The sequence below is a fragment of the Simochromis diagramma genome, unplaced genomic scaffold (genome assembly GCF_900408965.1).
Source record: "Simochromis diagramma unplaced genomic scaffold, fSimDia1.1 OVJJ01000348.1, whole genome shotgun sequence".
Lineage (NCBI taxonomy): Eukaryota > Metazoa > Chordata > Actinopteri > Cichliformes > Cichlidae > Simochromis > Simochromis diagramma.
The window spans coordinates 1,755,019-1,774,596 of NW_024386755.1; the positions used below are offsets into that span (position 1 = coordinate 1,755,019).

Consider the following 19,578-nt stretch of genomic DNA (forward strand, 5'->3'; position numbering starts at 1 on the left):
CAGCTCCTCCTCTGGTGTCACCGATACAGTTAGTTAATCCTTATTTCACGGAAAACACACAACCTGGGCACACTTCGGTGAATTTTACAGTGTGCTTGGAGTCTCTCTTCACATTCAGATATTCATCAGCATATTTGTCCTCCCTCTTTTTTCCCTGCCTTTCTCCCTTTCTGTGGCAGCAGCTGTGAAACATTTACACGAGGCCGGTGAGTCTGAGTCACACTTGTCCCGCTTGGGTAAGTCTTGCGCTCTCGGCCTCTTTATCGTTCTCTCCTTTTTAAAAAGGATGTCGAGTAGAGCTGTGAGAACTGGATGTCAGGCTCTTTATTAAGTCGTCACTTCTAAGTAGGTGGAAAAGATTATGCGCAGGGATACCTTCCCACACACACACACATACTCTTCTTTCCTTTTTGTAACCATAGAGCTGCAGTTATAGGATTCAGCTCTGCTAATTACTCTACACAGACTCCACGCTTGCTCTCGCTGTATCCTATTAGGAGTGCGCATCTGTGTGCGATCGCGCAACCCGCTCGTGTGCGCTCGCACACTCGTTAAACTCAAACAGACTCCCGTTGGCCTGCGTCGAGTCTGTAAACACACAAAGGTCATCCTTAACACGTTTGGCTGCTCAAGAGTAATGGTGTTGGAGACGTAGGGTCGTGTTTGTTTTTAACTCGGTGTAACGTTGTAATTCCTCCCCCTGTTAGAGCGCCTAGATTCCTGTGTGTAAAGCACCATTAAAGCTAGTTTGCAGAGAAAGCCATTATGGAGGTTGTTTGCGTTGTAACGAGCCACACGGTGCTGGCAGATAATGTTTAATGGTGAATGTAAATAGCGGTGACAGAGTGGGACGCTGTGTGTGTGCGTGTCAGTACGTTGGTGTGGCTTCTCAAATACTATGTGTTATGGAAATTTTGATGCTCTCATACAGAACTGTATGTAGACGAGAAGCAGATGATGAAGAGTATAAAATACAGATGCATTAATTATGAATGTCAATGTGATATCGAGGTTGACAGGTGAACGCACGTGTTACAGCAGGCAGTCACCTCACTCTCAGACTCTGCTCTCACACAGAGCATCCTAACTTGTCTCAGGCCCACTCTCAACAAATGTCTCTCATTTTCCTGCAGCTGGCCGGTCCTCGAGAACCATCATAGAGCCCAAACAGAAAATAACCCATTGAAGTATCCAAACAGTATTTGTATTACTTTTATACAATTTGCTGTACTTTGCAAATGTGGCAGTGAATGTGTGACTAGCACATTTCCAGGCTGTTTAATTAAACTAAATGGGAAATTCCTATAACACAATTGCCAATTTATTTTAAATTAAGTGTAATAAACCTATATAATTGTCAAATTTCCTGATAATGTTAATTAGCTCATTCAGTGGATTCCAGAGCGATCTTCCCTTAACAGCCACAAGGCAGCAAGCTGATTATTAATAATTAATTCCTATTACACAATCAGAGCAATCTTAGAAGTCTGACAGAGAAAACTGTTTTAAGATGTTGCTTTTTATTTTCACTCTCCTGCTTTTATGCATATGGACTGATACTGTTTAAGCCCGAGACTGTGTGACCAATATTGGGACTGCTCATTGCTAAGATTAAAATATCCTCTGAAAACACACTCAACACTAACTCAACCATCACCTTATGATATTTCCTGTCATCGTTCATTTTCCAAAGCACAAACGGAACTGAAAACTCTTCCTCTTTTCAGCCCCTTGCGTCATTCTCCTTCCTCTCACCTGACGGTGGTCTCTCCCCCGGTCCTCTTCAGGGTGTTGGGGTTGCGGATCAGTTTGTCCAACATGTTGACTATTTGCCCAAACTTTGGCCGGTCGGCCCTCTCTCTCTGCCAGCAGTCTAGCATGAGTTGGTGGAGTGCCACGGGGCAGTCCATGGGCGGGGGCAGTCGATAGCCCTCATCAATGGCCTTGATCACCTGGATAGCAGATAAATGTGACTGTAAGACTTTATGACTGAGCAGAAGTGTTATAAAAACTTCAGGCAGTTTGATTACTTTGTCATTTTTATAACTTTTTTCTTAATTACTGTACTTTACACACCTACACAATACATTATCTTTTTTTTTTCCCTTTTTCATAATTAGTGGAACCACACATGTGAGCTCACTGTGCAATAAGGAAGAGGAACGCTCTGCTGGTGTTTCATCACAGCTGCAGGTAATTGTATAACTACGTTAAAATGATGAAGCATTCTTATAAAGTTGTTTGACATTACCCAGCCTTAATATCTCACAGTAATTCACCCTGTGCATTATTCATGACTATCTGCATATGATTACGTTGCTTCTGACTTACATCTTGGTTGCTCATGTCCCAGTATGGCCGCTCGCCGTATGACATCACCTCCCACATGACGATGCCGTAGCTCCACACGTCACTGGCCGAGGTGAACTTCCTATAAGCGATGGCCTCCGGGGCCGTCCAGCGGATGGGGATCTTTCCTCCCTGTAATTGAAAGCTGGGCTGATTAATGAAAGCCGACAAGTGAGGGTACAGACAGCCCGCTGACTCAGTCAGACAGATGCTCGCCAACACACAAACACGCTTGCACTCACCCTGGTAGTGTATGCGGCCTCGGGGTCGTCCTCCAGGACTCGGGACATGCCGAAGTCGGACACCTTGCACACCAGGTTGCTGTTAACCAGGATGTTGCGAGCGGCCAGGTCACGGTGGACGTAGCTCATGTCTGACAGGTACTTCATGCCGGAAGCGATGCCACGCAGAATGCCGACCAGCTGGATGACAGTGAACCGACCATCGTTCTTCTGCGGGGGAAAAAAGAGAAACGCTCATCCTTATTACTGTTAAATGTCCACACTGTGACAAAAATGTCTGCTAAGTAAATATAGGGACACTTGTGAAGGGTCACTCCTAATAGCTCATTGGGTATAGTACTAAGTAATAGTCTTAAGGTTTAACTTTATAGCGTAAAGATCCATAAGATTAGAAAAGACCTATAAAAAGTCCACTCCATTCCACATCTCCCTTTAACTAGCACTGTGCAACTGGTTAAGATGTATAGTGGACCTGTAGTGCTGTGAACCTGAGAAACACAAAGTTTCACCTGTTTCAACCTCATTGTCAGGAGAAAAGCGAGACGATAAATGGGAAGGACAAAGTGCGAATGTTCGTGAACCAACACTTGTAAATTTGGTGGATAACATGGGATCAGCGTCGATGCACAAACACGCATGAACACGTGTGTGTGGAGACAGAAACGCATGACTTACCCTCAGGAACGCATCCAGGGATCCATTTTCCATGTACTCTGTGATAATCATCACCGGTTTACCTAGAAAGAGAGAGAGAGAGTGGGAATAAGAGTGAGAGAAGGAAAGGCAGATGATTATAGAGGTAAACGACGCACATCACAGCTCAACGCAGCAGGAGGGGGCTCTCCAGGGAAAATGCATGTGTGTCTGTGTGTGTGAGGCCATCCATCTCCGTCCCATAGTGATTTAATTAGCTGTGTGTTACCGTTGCCCTGACGTCCCCCGTTTTTCCCTTAACATGCAAAGGCATCTCCACTGAAACAAAACACCACACACACACACACACACACACACACACACACACACACACACACACACACACACACACACACCATCTTGTGTTTATGCAAATATGATCTGACTCTGGGCGTATTATCCAAAGTCTCATCACAGTCACCCACCCCAGAATCCCCCTAACTCGCAATTTCTGTCACTCACTGTCCCTTTGCCCTCTTTCTCCTCTGCCAACTTTCGACGCATCTGTCACTCTCCTGCTAGCTCATCTCTGTTGCTCTCTTTTTTCCCCCACTCCTCCCTCGCTCATTCCCTCTCCTCATTTTTATCCTCCATGAACCCTGCCAATCCTCTCTGGCCTTTTTTCACCCCATCCCTCTCTGTCTCTCTTGGGGGAGCGTCTGCGTCTTTATCTGAGCCGGGGCAGGCGGCGGGGAGGGTGGACATTCCCTGGTGGGTCTCTGTCTGTCTGTCTTTGTCTCTTAGGACGGAGGGAGGGAGGGGCATATCAGAGGAGAAGAGAGATAAAAAAGGGAAAGGAAGGGCGACCCGCTTGTTTTTGTCCCAAAACTGCAGCAAGCTGGTGCCTAACCAGCCACGGCAACAACACATGCTGAAAAGTGCTGCCACACATTCGCCTCCTAGAACAGCGTCGCTCTTTGTGCTCCATTTCGAGTGGCACAGTTAAGGTGGACTTAAAAGCTTACAGCCTTATAGAAAACTGCTGACTTAAAGCCTCCGCCTTAAGGGGAGCTTGTATGAAGCCTCTTGAGTGCTCCAGCAGAATGCCGAGAGCTGCAGAAGCCCGCTGAGAAGGTGAAGTTCCTCTGCTCTGCTGCGGGTCTCTGGCCGTGCCAAGAGGCCGTCAGTCACTGCCTTACCCGCTGCGTGATTGGCACTCCATTAATTACGGGGCAGTCCGGCGATGCCCTAAAAAGAGGAAGTTCGGCGAAAGTTGTATGAGAGCAGAGGGGGCCGTCTTTGTCAGCCATCTTTGTTCCCTTTGTTGCGTGCCTCTGCCCCAGGGCCGCCGGTGATTGACAGCTCCGCAATCAAGTCTGAGGAGAGTCTGACCTGCGACCTTAAACTCTCGCCTTCCCAGCCCCGCCCTCTTCCTTCCAGTCCATTTGCATGCTAATTCCTTGTTTACTGAATACGCCCTGCCGCCTTTGGCAATGAACTCTGGGCGAGGAACCCACCAGTGGGCCGATTATCACCTGCCAACAAAACAGGGAGATGGCAGAGGGGGGAAAAAACGCGTCAGGGGGACAATATTGGGGGAACGTTGGGCAAATGTCCTCCGGAGGCACTGGCGTTAGCAGCAAACAAAGATCTGGGTTTTAAAAGCGGACCTTTTGTAAAAAAAAAACCAGCACGCTCTTACTTCATGTAAATCACCCATTAAGCACATCACGTCTGATTTCAAGCTTTAATGGATGCTCGATTTTTAATTACACACCAACGCGATAGAAACATTAAATATAGCCTTCAAGATGGTGGACCACAGCCAGCAAGTCTTCAGCGAGAGATTTTTGCACATTTATGTATTTTAGTCCCTATTTGGAGTTCCTCCATAATTAATAAGCCTTAATTGGCTCTGTTGGACATGCCAGCAAACTGAGGCCAGATTGAGAATTCCTTTTAACTTGATTGTAATGGAGAGTGGGGCGCAATTCAAATAATGGATTTTTAATAGATTCCACTGACACACTCAAGTGTGAAGGACTAATTTGCCCAAACCTCGTGTCAAGCTCTCAAAAGTAAGAGTGGAAGGAGGTGGAGTGGGAGTTTTCGGACGCCCTTCTTGCGTTTGGTTCGCCGTCCTTTCACTCCAGCTCTCTTGTCACCGCTGCGTCGCTCCTTCCTCCCCCCCATCTTTTTGTTTTCAGCCTCCGGTTGAGTAGCTCGAGCACCCTCTGCTTTCCCTCTCTCTGCGTCGCCCTGTCTTTCCTCTCATCCATCAGCTCCTAACTGTCCGGCATCTCTATTTGCACCTTCCCTGGCAGCAGCTCGTCTCTGGTTTCTCTTCCTTTCTCCATCTGTCCGCCTTTTTTCTCTGTCGTTCTCACGCCGCCGCTGCGAGGTCTGAGAGGTCATTCCCCGCCATGTGAGGTGTGATAGGTGATAAGCAATTCTGCCTGTGCTGCTGTTCACTTTCAGCTCCGGCTGGGCTGCATGTTTGTGTGTGGGTATATCTATACATATATATATATGTGTGTGTGTGTGTGTGTGTGTGTGTGTGTGTGTGTGTGTGTGTGTGTGTGTGTGTGTGTGTAAAAGCGGTGTATACTACAGTGAGAATGGCAGTTTTATCTAGCACAGATAGAGATGAGCAGTATCACGACACATTAAGGCACATGTAGCCGAGGCTACATGGTAACACTCAGGCACACATGCATGCAATCAAAGGTACCGGATGTTGGCATGTGCTGACAAGACACCCACACACACAGCACACACCCACACCCGCACACACACATACCTATAGCCGAACAAATAACATCAGGGGAAGGTGTAAAAGAGGGGGAGAAACGGAGAGAGCACTGAGGGCAGGAGGAGGGAGATTTGGCCAGTGTTTTGTGGCCATGCAGCAGCAGATAGAGAAGGGATAGGGTATCACTCCCTAACCCCAAACACATTTACAGCTGACACCATGATTAATGAGTCTGGTGCCGTGCTACAGGGCCTGTTCCTGGGCCCATTAGACTCCCACACCCACCCCTCTCCCAACTGCCCAGCTACCTCTACAACCACCTCCCCCTCCACGGCAATGCTGGACCCCTTCCATCTGGACAGAAACCCACCTGGGGATAAGCCAGGATGGGACGTGCGGACGATGCTCAAAAATACGCATTTATCTGAGAATATTGTGAAATCTTTGTAAAATGTCCGCACAGAAGCATTAAGATACACACTAGTGCGCAGGCGTGTGAGTAAAAACAGGCTTGTCCCTACGCTCACCTTTCTCCAAAGTCACCCACAACTGCACTTTGTGATGATTTATTGCTACATTTTTCGAGGGAGACAGCAGAAATGACTGCCCTTTTAGAATATAATAGTAATTGTATGTGTGTGAGCTAAGCATTATTGCAATTTCCAGAAGCAATTTCACCTGCGCAAAACACTTTCCTCCCCTCATTTGAAACACATTCTGTAAAAATGAATCCTTGACATACATTTGGTGACCACGCCCTCCAGGTGAATGATGTTGGGGTGGTCGAACTGGCCCATGATGCTGGCCTCGGACAGGAAGTCCCTCCTCTGCTTGTCTGTATAGCCAGCCTTCAGAGTCTTTATGGCCACGCAGATCTCCCTCTTGCCGGGCATCTTCAGGCGTCCACTGCAGACCTCTCCAAATTCCCCTGAAACAACAGCAACAACAGCAAAAAAAAAAAAAAACAGATGAAAATGTGAAGCGCTGATACACGAGCACTCTGATCCACAGACTATAAATCAAATCAAAAAGAGTGTGCCCCTACACGTCTGTTTGTGTGTGTGTGTGTGTCTGTAGGTTAGAAAGGTTCCACTTTAAACATTGATCAGGGTCTCTAATCCTTTACTCCCCCTCCTCCCTCCACCCACTGGAGCAGAGAGAGGGGGAAATGGATATTGATTCTTTCTCTTTATTATTTTGTCATTGGATGACTTTTCTCTGGCCCAAGGAATGGCGTGGACAACGTATTTAGCCACTGTTGATTTTTTTTTTTAACTTGTTGACCTCTCTAGAGCCAGAAGCCACATGTTAAAGTCTGGGAAAACAATGGATTTTAATCTCAAAGAGGCCACAAAAAGTCCACATATCACAGAGAAAGGTGTGTTTGTATGAAACAAATACAAAATGTGATCTTTTTCCAATAGGTATTCATGCATGTAATGTAGGAAAAAAAAATCTCCTCACCAATCCCAATCACTTTCTCAATCTTGATACAGGAGGCATCGATCTCTTTGGCGAACTCACGGACGGCCTGGTTGGGGTCCTCATAGGTAAAGGGGTCAACATATATTCTCACTCCTGGGGAACGAAGTTTGCAAAAAAAGAAAGCAAAGAGAGAAGGAAATCAAAAAAAAGCGAAGGTTAATTTATTCCGACTACTACTCTCCATCTGTTCTTTATTTCCATCGTGCTGCAGGCTACGCTGCCTTCCTCTATGGATCCTCTCCTCCTCCTCCTCTTCCTTTCTTCTCTCCATACCTCGCTTCACACACTGACTCCAGCGCTTTTCATGTCACTATGGCTGACTCCGATGAAGATGGAGCTCATTAACTTGAAATTTTTGTGGCACACAAATAACAATGCTGATGACTTGATAATGAGGTGTTTGGAGCATGTTGGGTTGCAAGTACATTAACTTCAAAACAGTTTGTTTTTCCTCCCATTTTATGGGCTTCATTTGTGCACACGAGTATACCTGACAGCAATAATGTTTTACAATTATAAGGTCTGTAGGCGGAGTGTTAACTATGAGTTACCTTGATGTAAGTGCTTCTCTTCATCAGAGTCCTGCTTGGCTTTGCTGTATTTACTCCTTCTAGGGGGCAAAGAAAAGCAGAATGATCACTCATGGCAGGGAATCAAGCTTCAAATCTCAGGAAGTTAGAACACAATTATATCTTATACATATAAGATGAGATATGGATATTCCTTTTTTAATATAATTAAACAATGCTCATCACAAGGATTTTAATTGTCTGTGGGTTCTCAATCATCCAGTTCATGTGTCTTTTGCCCCAAGTCCACTTGCCTTCTTTTTTCAAGCTCTTAAGAAAGATGATTTAAAATATCATGTTATGATAAAACCTTTAAAAATAGTTAAAACCTTTTGCAAGCTCATTTTCTTGCTTATGTGTGGCACATTTATGTCTGTAAAGTAAATATTTTCCCCCCAGTTGGCTGGAAAAAGGGGCATGTGTGTGTTTTTGATTGGCTACCAGACTTCCTCAAACAAAAGACGTTACTTCTTAGCTCTTCCTCCATATTTCAGGGAAATTCATCTATAGCTCTCAGAATAAATCTATGGGGCCAACATGAACCTGTGTCCCCATTAAAGGAAGGGTTTCAGGTGACTAGTTACTAAAGAAATCCTCGTGAGGTGACAAAAACAATGCTGGAAACCAAACCCTAATCTTTATGTTCATATTGCACACGTGGACTACTTTTTCCATTTTCTGACCCTGTTACCTGAGATTTTGACCATGCTTAAAGATGATAATCCACAATTGTAGACGTAAATATAGCACAAATATGTACCGATACCCTTTAAGACTGTGTAATAATAATACAGTCTTATTAGTATTATGCAAAAACTAAATGATTACTTCATAAAATACATATCAGTGCAACAATAATAGTAATAATCCAAATAAATAATATAAGTATCTTTAGTTTAGATGTTTGTTGATAACAGTTTTACTTCGATATATTTTTTGCATCAAAGTCAAGTGAGAAATCTTCCAACACTGAAGCTTCCTGAAGGGCACTGAGCGTATAACAACAACATGGAGCAGAGAAGCTGAACGAATATAAAAGCTATAAATCAATTCTAGAGAAGATGCACTTAAATCCCTGTGAATCCCTCAGGCTGCCTGACACCTGTGCTTATTATTGACGTGTTAAGGTCAGTGGTGGAAATGACCAGATGTGCGAGACATTGTCCTCTTCTACGGCTGTGTAATGATGGTAAACGGCTACGTGATTACAGTCCCTCCCCACAATCACAGGATGAACGCGGCAGCACAATGACAGTGGCCGTCACATGCATATAAAAAAGCCTGAGACAACCACCTGCTTGGCTGCAGAGAGAGGCAATCACATGGAAAAGAGAGCACACACACACAAATAAACACACACACACACACACACAATCAACAGCCCCCTTCACTCCCTATCATTCACAGCACCAATACACACATGCAAACAGTGATTTGGTCAATTCAAGAATCAACACACAAGCCATTGACACCCCCCTCCCCCCACTGCCACACCACACGCACACAAAACTTTATTTTTTTTCCACAGGATGTACGCACTCGCACCCCTAACACATATGGAAGCGCACACAAACACAAACACATGCAGAGAGTGTGTGTGGTTTTACACCCTGAGGTGAGGCAGCCCCATCTGCATGTAATCCCATCTGTGTGATGGTGCTTTGTCCTGCTCGCTGGTTAACACCCTGAGATTGGGTCACTGCAAATCCACCTGATGCCTCTCAGCCTCGTCCTCGCTCTATTCTATCTCCTACTTTTTCCCGCTTATCTCATTGTCCACCCTCCCGTCGCTCTCTCATTCTCGTCGCGGCGGTCAGCAAGGTGCAGCAGGAGAAAATAACTAGCGGCAGGATTACAGCCACTAGCTGAGAGATAGTGGGAGAGGGACGGGGTGGAGTGGAGGCGGGTGGGACTATGCGAAGGGAGCGGGCTGGATGCAGAGGACAGGGAGCGAAGGGTCGCTGATTGCATCCCTTCAGCTGTCGGAGCTGTCAATCACATCTCCGGTGTGGCGAGTCATCACTCATCCGACGTGAGCGAGTTGCACTAGCTGTCTGGGAGTGTTAGTGTATGTATGTGTGTGCTCTTTTGAGTGACTTCCATTTCCTGACGGCACTAAGTAAGACATCCCTCATCTGTGTGCCGAGAAAGAGAGATAGACAGAAAGCAGAAGGGACAGAGTTCGATGGAAGGGCGGGGGTGGGTAGCGAAGCTCACCGTCGGCTGATGACGAAAGCACTGATGAGGATGATGAGCAGAACCACGCTGCCCACCACTGACACCAGCAACACCGTGGAGTTGGCCCCGTCGCCGATAATGGGAGCTGGGACTATCGGAGAGAGGAGAGAAAAAAGGTTGGCGAGAAACAACAAAAAAAGAGCAAAGTAACTCGATACCCCTCATCCCTCCGCCTCCTCCTGTCCCCACGCAGTGTTTGCTCGCTCTCCCTCCATTTTACTATTCTGATCATAAAGTCCACTGTTTCGCATGCTTCATTGGGACACAATGACAGCCCATTAGGATGTGTGCTTGACCGTGTCATTATCATGCGCTGCTGTCTCTATCTGCATTACAAAAGGGACACCTGGGCTTCTAGTGGATCTCTCTAGCCCTCTGTGTCATCAGTAACGGGAAACATTATGTGGAAATATATTCACTGGACCAAAAGCTGAATGCTAAGAAAACACAGAAAGCTGAGATTAGATTTAATAGGCCACATATTATTATTGGAGTGATGGTGCTGTTTACCACTACTTACAAGCTACTTGGGTGCATAACCACTGTTTTGTGTGTCACCCATTGGCACACAGACCATCATCTTAGAGGCCAAGTCCACCATAAACAGAAGCTCTAGCAGGTGGACGGCTGGTTTATGTACCGTGCTGTCAGACTGGAGAGATTACTACTCAGTTATTTATCGTCACAAAGTATGTACGATATGTATTGTTATAGACGTGCCCAACTCGTGCCCCTTTCACCACCACAAATGCATTCTGATGCCAAATCTTTGCTTCAGAGAGAAATCTGTGTCGTAACTTTAATCGGAGACCCCTCTTAACCCTGCACCAAAACCTTCCACGCCAATGAGAGTCGTTGCAGGCGGGTTGCGTGTAGTTACATTTCTCTGGAGGTGCACGTCAGGTTACGTAGAAGGTTGTGGCCTCAGGGTTAAGAGGAGTTCCTGGTTATGCAGATTTCAAGTTGAAGCACAAGTCGGGCATTAGTCAGTAGTAAAATTCTTCCTGAAAAAACAGACTTTCATTTACATCTTGCACAGTTTTCCTCATTCATTTCCCCTCAAAGGAGTTTTATAAGGTCATGTTATTCCACTCTGTCTTATAGCATTTGATTTATTTTGTAACAGATTTTCCCAAGTTTTTTTTTTTTGCTACTCAGTATCAAATGGAAATCTTTGGAAACTGTGGGATCTCCACTAGAATTTCAAATAAACTTCTCAGGGTCTGAACAAGTTTTGGCTGCACTCTATATCACTGTAGTAAGTAACCCACTAGTGGGTTAGTGAGGTTTGAGAGGCTAATCTGAAATTGTGATCAGAGTCCACCTACACAGGCGCTGTTGCTCCGGTTATCACAGGGTTTGTGTGCCTTAGACTCTGGTAGAGAAATGAATACATTTATTTTGGCTTGAAACTGATTCAATTAAAGAGTTCTGGCGAGCAGTGAGAATTATCTAGCAGCAGCTTCTGACTGAAAACGCCACAAATGGTGCCATTCTTCAAAGCTTCATACAGTTTAAACATCAGCTGGCACGTCTACTGAGGCTGATACTCAGACGTGAATAATGGAAGATATTCAAGTTGCCAGTCAGGTGCCGGAGGACAATATCATTTATCTTTTATAGACAACAGCAATTTTGATTAATGACTCTCCAATGAAAGAGACAAACTTGTAAGAGATGCTATCATTGTAGGAATTTTTCAGACACTGCCATGGCGGAGCTGGAATCAGGCCTCTCTTGGCTCTGCAGGGAGAAGAAGACGAAGATGAACAGGCAGTGTGACTTAACTCACCCGAGTTGGTCATGAACTCAAACGGGCCGCTGAATTCTCCGTAGCCGGCCGCTGTGCGAGCCCGCACATGGAAAACATAGGAGGTGAGGGGGGTGAGGCCCTTGATGTCGGTGCTCCTTGATGAGGTTTTTATGATGCGGTAGCTTCTTTCATTCTGGTCCTACAGCGGGACAGGAAAAAAAAGAAAGAACACAATACAACTTATTCAGAGGCTGCTTTTGCTTTGACGGTTCAGCAGAAACAAAATCTCTCGCACCGTCCCTCACCTTCTCGTAGTACTTGACCTCATACTCCAGAATGACCCCGTTGGCTTTTTCCGGTGGCTGCCAGGCCAGGGAAATGGTGTGTCTTGTGATATCCTTGGCCTGGATGGAAGTCACTGGAGAGGGAGCTGGTGAGACGATCAAAGAAAGAGGAAACAGAAGAGAAAAAATATGTTTAGCTGTTGTTTTCACCCTTGGAGACATTGAGTCTGTTCTGTCCCACGCGTTCTCCTGCTCATGCTGAGAAAGTCAAACAAGCCACGAGGCAATCGCTTCCACTTCTCTTTGAGCTTGGCTCTCATTCAGAATCAGGGGTCTTGCGAAACCGTGCGGCCACACAGTTGATTTGACAGAAGGAGCGTGAACTAAACGTTGGCGTCTATAAAACCGATACAAGCTCTCCCGTGACACGAGCGTCTCAGGCACTTTTCTCAACCGCAAAGTATATGAATAAAATCAAATGGGCTCGACACCTTTGCATTTTTTTGTCTTTAAGAGAGCAAATCAATTGGTTTTCATTAAAGCTCCAGAGAGCGATCTTATCTCGAGCCTTTTCTGCAGCAGCTGATAATGAGGCCATATTTCAAGCAGCCGTGCTATCTGTGTTCAGACGCCTTTAACACGTGAAGGTTAAAGCACAGATAATGGCTTATGCTCGCCCCCTCCCTCCAAGTGCGTCGCCGCTGCACAAATCAAACCTCTATCTCCGGGGAGTGTGACAACACGTAAATTGGGTCATACACGCTCACGACTTTACGAAGAGAAAATCCATAGGTGTAGGAGAGATAGAGTTGTAAACAGAGGAACAACTCGTGTAAGGACTGAGTTTTGGGAGATATAGCAGTGCAGTCACGAGATGATAGAATAAAGCTCCACAGATAAACACAGACAAAAAGACCAAAATAAAACCATGATGGATTTATCATCAGCAAAGTTCCTGTAAAGTAGAGGGAAAAATGCAAATACTTTGTGATACTTGTGTCAGTTAAAATGCTTGCTTTTGGTTTTGGCCCCTGATTGCAAAAACCAAACGTCACATATTCTAATAACACGGCGTTAGGGTTAGGACTCAGGGCACCGAGACCACAGAGGGTTAAATAATACTCCCAACAACCTCGCCCACAGAGTCAGAACAAAGCACCACATAGACAAACATTCCCACTAACGCCCAGGTAACACTGTTTTTTTATGGCATCTGCTCTTACGACTCCAAACGGAGCAGATCTTTGACCTCTGCCCCTCGCTGATTACTGTAACCTTACTCGTTCCAGACCATCTGCCTTTTAAAAAATTACAGTGGGGATGATTAATGAGGGGTTCACAGTCCACCGATTATGATTGGATTATCTATGACATTATATACATTCTCATCACTTTGACCGGGGGCTCCAGGGAGCCTAGCCCACAAGCTAATGCTAACAAAACCCTGCTTTTAGCTGGGGGATTGAGTTCAAACAGGCCTGGAATTCAAGCACCAACCAAGGGATTGAGTTTCATTGGGGTGAAGAAGCGACAGGGGGAGATGGGGGGGGGGAGGGGGAGGCAGAGGGCTTGCGACTGGTGGGGGTCGACTGTGATGGAGAGGGATGGGATTGCAGACATCTCTTAGTAAATAGATTAACCCAAGGTTGTGTCATCCTGTTGGCCTAATGTGTTGCGTCTCCCTTAAACAATTACACGGCGGCCATTTGTAGCCCTCCGATCAATCTTAGCCGGCAGCAAGAGCCAATTTGAAGGCCCTCCTGGGGCCGACTGAGGATGCTCCAACTCCGAAAGGAAAACCCCCGAGGAGGTCACGGGCCTTCATTCCCTGGAGGTAATCCACACATCCATCTTCCCCTCCGAAGATGACAGATATGGCGATTTAATCGTGTTCTGCTGCTCCTGTTGCGTTTTTATTTTCCTCTCGACTAATGTGAGGATAAAGATGACAGATTTTCTGAGTGATCCCTTCTAATGGACACGACCAGGCAGCTCGGCTCACACACAGAAGGAGAGATCCATTAAGGTCTCTTTAAAAAAAAACGACAAAAACAAAAAACCTGGTAAAATAAAAAACAAAACAAAACTGCACAAATGCATACAGACAAATCGTGCACAGCTAAACTTGAGATCCTAAAATTGAAACATTCACCTGAGGCACAGCGTGCTAGACTTGCTGGCACCTCTGTAGATGAATTTAAATATGTGGGACAGATCTGTAATTTCTTACCGCCCCCCTCTGAACGCGTGGGCTAAACACGCCGGTGGAATAATAAGTGTTAGACGCAATGAATATTCAGATCTTATTTCAGAATTGTGCTCTCTCTCAAAAAAAAATGCTTTGCAACACACGTAGACACACACACACAGACATACACATCCCGGCAACACAAAGGAACTCATTATACAAACAGAAAGATAGAAATTCACATAGAAAAACACACACCTAGCCCCATTATCTCACACAGCTCAGACAGCAAAAAAAAAAAAACTCAATCACTGCGCACATGCATAAATTATAATCGGTAAAAACCTGGCAGAGGCACACAGAGTTCAGGGTTTGGTTTGAAAAATAACCTTCCCGGCAGAATAGCGGATTTTTATTTTTTATTTTCTTCTTTCTCCTTTTCCAGCTCGTTGAGCGGGCGTGCTCATCACGGAGTATTTGTGCAGCGAGGAGCATCTGCGGTGGAGGATTTGCGCGAATACACGGCCGATTACAGTTTGACATTAAAACAGACAGGGGCTGCACATGTGGTTGCCAGATTGGAGTCTGGTTGCCAGATTTGAGTCACTCTTTTTTTCTTTTCTTTTTTTTTCTTTGCCTTCGCCGCCAAGGAGAAAGAGTCGAGGAGGGAGCCATTTTTCAGGGTGTTGGGAGAAAATGGCTCCTGCTTACAAGATTCCCTCCTCGCCCCCTCCACCTATCTAGAGTCAGCCTCCACCTCCCGAGAACACATTTCCACATGTATGCCGGCCCATTTGTTGCCAGAGCGATGGAAACACACACACGCACTGATGGAAGTGCCCACACACACGCACGCACACAATCCTTATGCATGAATTCACTTTTAGCCACCTGAAGTATTTTGTATCAGGACATAAATGGCCCCCACCCCCTCCCTCTCTCACACACAAACACACATCGACATATAGAGCGCTCGATCTTATAAAAGGGGAAGAAAACATCCATTTACAGCCAGGGGTCAGTTCAAAGCTTGGACATCTCACCCTCCCCATCCCCGTTTCCCCTCGCTTTCCTCCTGTAGCCCGGGTGAAAGGGTTACACCCCGCCTGATTTACGACAGTGGAATTGTTCGTGGCGACACATGGAATCTGACCTTCTTGTACGCGCATAAATACATGCCTGGCCACAGACACACACACGCACATTAAGCAGCACTGCTCATTTTTATCTGACGGCATTCATTTTTCTCCACTGCACCTTCCTACACTTTCCTCTCGTGCCGAAAAAAAAAAAAATCCAGATCCTTTCCAACCTGCCTAACTCACTTCTTCCTCCCTAGCCGAAATTTGAACTTTAATGGGGCGGGGAGGTGGCGGGGGTGTCTTTTCCACAGCACTTATAAATCCTAATAAATCTATCATAATAAATGTGTAATCCTCGGTGTCTGGATGAGGGGAGGCGATACAGAGAGAGGGACAGCCACAGATGACTGGCTGGATTACCAGCGGCTGAAACCAGAGCTTCTAAAGCCCCTACCGAGCATTAGCAGGAAGAAATCCAATCAGTCTGGAGCTATTCTCTTTTAACACACACACACACACAAATTATAAGAGACACACACACACACGGATACACGCACAGACACACAGAGGACATTGTTTAAGAAGCAAATGTAGATCATCTGCATTCATGCAAGCATCTCTGCAAAACATTTTTTTACTTCTCACCATGCATGCAGTCAGTGCTGCACATGTGCAAGTACACGCACACACACACACACTATAATAGAGCTTCCAGCTGCAGCTTCATATAACTAATCCTGGCGAACATTTGTGAAACATGCACCAGTGACGAGCCAAAGGCAACATCATCTGTATCTTACAACTTCAAGTCAGCACATTAGCCTCCAGCAACCTTAGGGGGCTCTGTGTGTGTGTGTGTGTGTGTGTGTGTTTGGGACTGAATCTCTGTAAGAAAAAAAAAATCTGCATTTTTTTGTGCAACTGTGCATCAGCATGGTCACGCTGACATGCTATTATGAGCCTTCAGCCCGGACTCCAGGGTGTGCTGCATTACAGCTCCCACATAGGCCTTTCTGGCAGTACTCGCAGCTCTCCCACAGGCAGTACATCCATTCATCTCTATCTTCCTGACCCCGGCTGATAAATCAAGCCACTGTGTCCTTAAATTGCCAGTCCAAGCCCTATTGAAGATATTCGCTTTTCCCAGGGATGGAAATTAGCGATAAAAGAAGACACAAAAAGGCACTTAGCTTGCCACCCAAGAGCAGAGCAGTAAAGCAGACCAAGGTAATGATCGTCTATAAGCGGAGGATAGACGGGAGGAATGAAGAGAAAAGACCCGGGTCATAAAATCCATTTACACAACAACTGGTCACAAAATGGCTAAATGACGAAATAACGGGAGGCTTTGAATACAGCATGGAAGCTGGAGGGCTCTTCTCCTGCTCAGAAGGGGAGCCTGTGGTTGTATTCTATGACAATAATTACACACACAGGCACCCAGGCACATGTAATCCAGCAGAATTTGTAATGAATCCTCCCCAGATCAATACCACTCATCTAATTCATTAGTTTGGGTGCTAAATATAGCACGGTGCCCCCATCGTCAGCCCTGGCTTCTTATGCCTAATTATGCAAAACTCCAGTGAAATATTGCATAAAATCATTTCCCTCTGCTGAAAATCCATCAGCATCCTCCTCAGTAATCACCCAACCTACCCCCCAATTATTCACAACTTTAATAAACATGTTTTTGACATGCCCCCCAAAAAGTACTTTCAAGCATTCAGTCAAATGAACCCGTGCTCTGTATCATACATGAGCCAGCACACTCTGGTAACATAAACCCTCACACAGTGTGAGAGTGTATGTTTTGTGATCTCCTGCAAAACCAGAAGACCCCCCTGAACTCACTAAAGTAAGCAAGCGTAAGGAGGGTTTGGAATATATGTTAATAAGTGATTAAACAGATGTTTGATGATTATGGGGTCACAGAAAACCATGTTAGGATCGGCTGAATCAGCTCCCATCGTCTTACCGGCCTGGTTGGTGGTGACGGTCACTGACGTGGCCTGCTCAGGCCCTGGGCTCTGAGGTGAGACTCCATTCACCGCCCACACCTCAAAGGTGTAGTTGGTGTGGGCCTGTAGCTCGTTGATGGACACCCTGGTTCCCTTCAGGCTCAGCTGCTGTGGGCTGAAGTGGATTCCATTTCCGCAGGGTTGACAGCGCCGGCCGTCAGAACCGCAGCGCTTACACACTACGTTGTATGTCAAGTCCTGGCGACCCCCAGAGCTCCGGGGTGGGCTCCACTCCAGGTTTACGGAGGTTTCGTTCACATTGGAGATGAGATGCACAGGCGCCGACGGAGGGCCTGCAGAGGGAGGGAGGAGAGCTGGCGTTGTAAAAAGCAGCATGCCAAATGCTAAAAAAGCACACAGATGCAATAACATTGACTCGTGGTTACTGAAATTGAGAAGAAATCCATAATACAAGCAGCCACGTTTTCACGATTCTGTCTTTTACTGTCCTTTATTCTGTCAGTTACTTTTACAGTAACTGCTAAGCTGTTAGCTACTCATGTGTTAGCGGTGCTTTGTGGTGAAATATGCAGTTTAATTGAGCTTGAGTTTAGCCAGCTTTTGTTTAGAACATATTTTTGTAATGATTTAAACAGCAATCTGTAGGTTTAAGAAGCAGCTTCAGTAATGTGTTAAGTAATTATAAGCTAATTAGCTGTGTGCTCATGTTGCTTATGCTAATAAGCTATCTAAAGCGGCAGTGGTTAGCGTATGGTTTAAAGCAGCGGGGTTTCTGCCAATTTATTGCAAGATGGACACAATTTCAAACCCAACCCCCACCCCCACTACTGACTCTTTTTAAAGACTGTTAAATGAGCTAAACGTAGCACATTCAGCTAGTGTTCCCGTTAACCATTTTTTGTTTTTACACATATAAACAGGCCTGTTCAGCCAGTGTTGCCAACAGTGGTTGCCAACTCCTCAGTAAGTAAAATCGCTATTGGGTGAACTAAAAGTTGCTAGAAGTCACTAAATGACGTCATCGCCCAGTTTGCATAATTGGTCATGCCTGTGTAATTGTAACAGACCCTGTAGGAGAGAGAAATAACATTGTGAAAGAGACATAGTGAGTAAAAAAAAAATCATCCTAAAAGCATTTAGAATATATTTAGAACTAGAAATTTAATTTCTTTTAGCAATTATTGTTTTTTTTATGTCACAATTCCAACCCTCCTTCTTTATCTGGACTTGGGACCGGCAAAAGTGACATGAAATAGGCCCTCTGGCAGAGTTAGCTAGTAGGGTAGTAGTTAGTAGGGGTGAATATCTCCTATGTGCTTTCACGTCAAAAAGTCGTCATAAGTCTCCAATAACACCAGAAAAAAGTAGCCAGATTTGTCGCTAGTCACTTTTTAGAAAAAAGTTGTTAAGGGGGTCTGAAAACTTGCTAAATATAGCGACAAAGTCGCTAAGTTGGCAATACTGTGTTTCACCTCAGTTAATTCAGAATGCTAACAGAAATCCAATAGGCCAACAGACTTTCTTTCAGATTCCTGTCGAATCAGCTGGAAAGTGGTGGGATGCCTGAGCCCACTGCTAACAGTGGGACTTTATGGCAGTCAGTGAATAACTTTAAACAAAGTTTGCTTTGGAGCCTGTTATTTAGTCCCTGCTTTGATATAAAAAGCCACATGCTGTAGTTTTATATGGAAGCAGCTCTGCAGCTATGTGACAAACTTCCTGGCACATCAATCCCAATTTACATGTCAGCTCCATTGTAATTAGTGTGTTTTTTTGCGTTGTTTTCAAACATAAGCGGCGGTAATTGACTTAACTCTCACTTTCTCTCTCCCCATGTCTCTGTTTTCCCTGTCTCACTGCTCTCCACTCTCTCTCCCTCTGACTAATGAAGCGCACGCGAGCTGGCTGGGGGGATCGATGCAGGGTGAAATATGAAAGCTAGTCAGTCCGCAGACGAATCATTTCACAACGGAAATTAATTATCAGTGTTATTTTTGGAGAAGGAGAATGGCAATGAATGA

General features: G+C 45.4%; 1 protein-coding gene across 2 annotated transcripts in view; it reads right to left on the reverse strand.

The window, feature by feature from the left end:
- epha4l (eph receptor A4, like) overlaps positions 1 to 19,578 on the reverse strand; it is a 61,015-nt gene that overhangs the window by 7,076 nt on the left and 34,361 nt on the right. The window contains exons 5-15 of one of the 2 annotated variants that reach the window (XM_040024871.1): positions 17,554 to 17,889; positions 12,327 to 12,451; positions 12,061 to 12,220; positions 10,248 to 10,359; positions 8,013 to 8,068; positions 7,441 to 7,554; positions 6,719 to 6,904; positions 3,267 to 3,328; positions 2,592 to 2,801; positions 2,332 to 2,481; positions 1,756 to 1,952 (exon numbers count right to left, since the gene is read on the reverse strand). In XM_040024871.1, coding sequence (XP_039880805.1) covers positions 1,756 to 1,952; positions 2,332 to 2,481; positions 2,592 to 2,801; positions 3,267 to 3,328; positions 6,719 to 6,904; positions 7,441 to 7,554; positions 8,013 to 8,068; positions 10,248 to 10,359; positions 12,061 to 12,220; positions 12,327 to 12,451; positions 17,554 to 17,889 — 1,708 coding nt within the window. Of the gene's footprint in view, positions 1 to 1,755; positions 1,953 to 2,331; positions 2,482 to 2,591; positions 2,802 to 3,266; positions 3,329 to 6,718; positions 6,905 to 7,440; positions 7,555 to 8,012; positions 8,072 to 10,247; positions 10,360 to 12,060; positions 12,221 to 12,326; positions 12,452 to 17,553; positions 17,890 to 19,578 lie in introns of both variants that reach the window. The other variant, XM_040024868.1, reaches the window with a different exon arrangement.